The sequence below is a fragment of the Tupaia chinensis genome, unplaced genomic scaffold (assembly GCF_000334495.1).
Source record: "Tupaia chinensis unplaced genomic scaffold, TupChi_1.0 Scaffold141247_1, whole genome shotgun sequence".
NCBI classification, from domain to species: domain Eukaryota; kingdom Metazoa; phylum Chordata; class Mammalia; order Scandentia; family Tupaiidae; genus Tupaia; species Tupaia belangeri.
Window position 1 is genome coordinate 638,698 of NW_006201110.1, and position 1,844 is coordinate 640,541.

General features: G+C 56.3%; 1 protein-coding gene across 11 annotated transcripts in view; it reads left to right on the forward strand.

Moving 5' to 3' along the window:
- Positions 1–1,844, forward strand: part of SRRM2 (serine/arginine repetitive matrix 2) — a 17,938-nt gene that overhangs the window by 11,354 nt on the left and 4,740 nt on the right. For all 11 annotated transcript variants that reach the window (XR_003546953.1, XR_003546949.1, XR_003546951.1 and 8 more), the window contains exon 11: positions 1–1,844. This exon ends at the window's right edge or, in 1 of these variants, runs on beyond it. Coding sequence is in view for 5 of the 11 variants with exons in the window: in XM_027766152.1 (XP_027621953.1) it covers positions 1–1,844 (1,844 nt within the window). In the remaining 6 variants the exon portion in view is untranslated.

The window sequence follows — 1,844 nt, forward strand, 5'->3', positions numbered from 1 at the left end:
GCGGTTCTGATTCCTCTCCTGAACCCAAAACTCCTGCTGCTAGGGCCATTCCCAGACGAAGCAGGTCCGGTTCATCAAGCAAGGGCCGAGGACCTTCTCCTGACGGAAGTAGTAGTTCCGAGTCCTCTCCAGAACATCCACCCAAATCCAGAACTGCACGAAGAGGTTCCAGATCATCCCCTGAGCCCAAGACTAAGTCTCGCACACCACCTCGACGTCGAAGCTCTCGGTCATCTCCTGAACTAGCTAGGAAAACCAGGCTTTCCCGAAGAAGCCGTTCTGCTTCATCCTCACCAGAAACCCGCTCTAGAACTCCCCCAAGACGTCGAAGAAGTCCCTCAGTGTCTTCACCAGAACCAGCTGAAAAATCGAGATCTTCACGCCGACGGCGCTCAGCATCATCTCCACGCACCAAGACAACTTCAAGGAGAGGTCGTTCTCCTTCACCCAAGCCTCGTGGACTCCAGAGGTCTCGTTCTCGCTCAAGGAGGGAGAAAACCAGAACAACCCGACGTCGAGATAGGTCTGGGTCTTCTCAATCTACTTCTAGGAGAAGACAGAGGAGCAGGTCAAGGTCTCGGGTTACTCGGCGGAGGCGTGGAGGTTCTGGCTACCACTCACGGTCTCCTGCTCGACAGGAGAGTTCTCGAACTTCCTCTCGACGGAGAAGAGGTCGCTCTCGGACGCCCCCAGCCAGTCGGAAGCGTTCCCGCTCACGCACATCACCAGCCCCATGGAAACGCTCTAGGTCTCCAGCAGCACACCGGCGATCCAGGTCCAGAACGCCCCTGATCAGCCGCCGTAGGTCCAGATCGCGAACCTCACCAGTCAGTCGGAGACGGTCAAGGTCTAGGACATCAGTTACTCGCCGAAGGTCTCGGTCAAGGGCATCCCCAGTGAGTCGAAGGCGATCCAGGTCCAGAACACCTCCAGTAACTCGCCGTCGTTCAAGGTCCAGAACACCAGCCACACGACGGCGCTCCCGTTCCAGAACTCCACCAGTGACCCGCAGGAGGTCCAGGTCTAGAACTCCACTGGTAACAAGAAGGCGGTCTCGAAGCAGAACTTCACCTATTACACGCAGAAGGTCAAGATCTAGAACATCCCCAGTTACTCGAAGGAGGTCACGCTCTCGAACCTCTCCGGTAACTCGAAGGAGGTCCCGCTCTCGAACCTCTCCCGTGACACGCCGCCGCTCTAGGTCACGAACACCACCTGCTATCCGACGCCGCTCCAGGTCTCGAACACCACTTTTACCACGCAAACGTTCTCGAAGTCGCTCACCACTTGTTATCCGCCGCCGTTCTAGATCCCGTACTCCACGAACAACTCGGGGCAAACGGTCCCTCACGAGATCTCCTCCAGCCATCCGCAGGCGTTCTGCATCTGGAAGTAGTTCTGATCGTTCACGTTCTGCTACTCCTCCAACAACAAGAAATCATTCTGGTTCTCGGACCCCTCCAGTGGCACTCAATAGCTCCAGAATGAGCTGCTTTAGTCGTCCTAGCATGTCACCAACTCCTCTTGACCGTTGTAGATCACCTGGAATGCTTGAACCCCTTGGTAGTTCTAGAACACCCATGTCTGTCCTGCAGCAGGCTGGTGGCTCCATGATGGATGGTCCAGGTCCCCGAATACCTGATCACCCTAGAACATCTGTGCCAGAAAATCATGCTCAGTCTAGAATTGCACTTGCCCTGACGGCCATCAGTCTTGGCACTGCTCGGCCTCCTCCGTCCATGTCTGCCGCTGGCCTTGCTGCAAGAATGTCTCAGGTTCCAGCTCCGGTGCCTCTCATGAGTCTCAGAACAGCCCCAGCTGCCAACCTTGCCAGCAGAATTCCT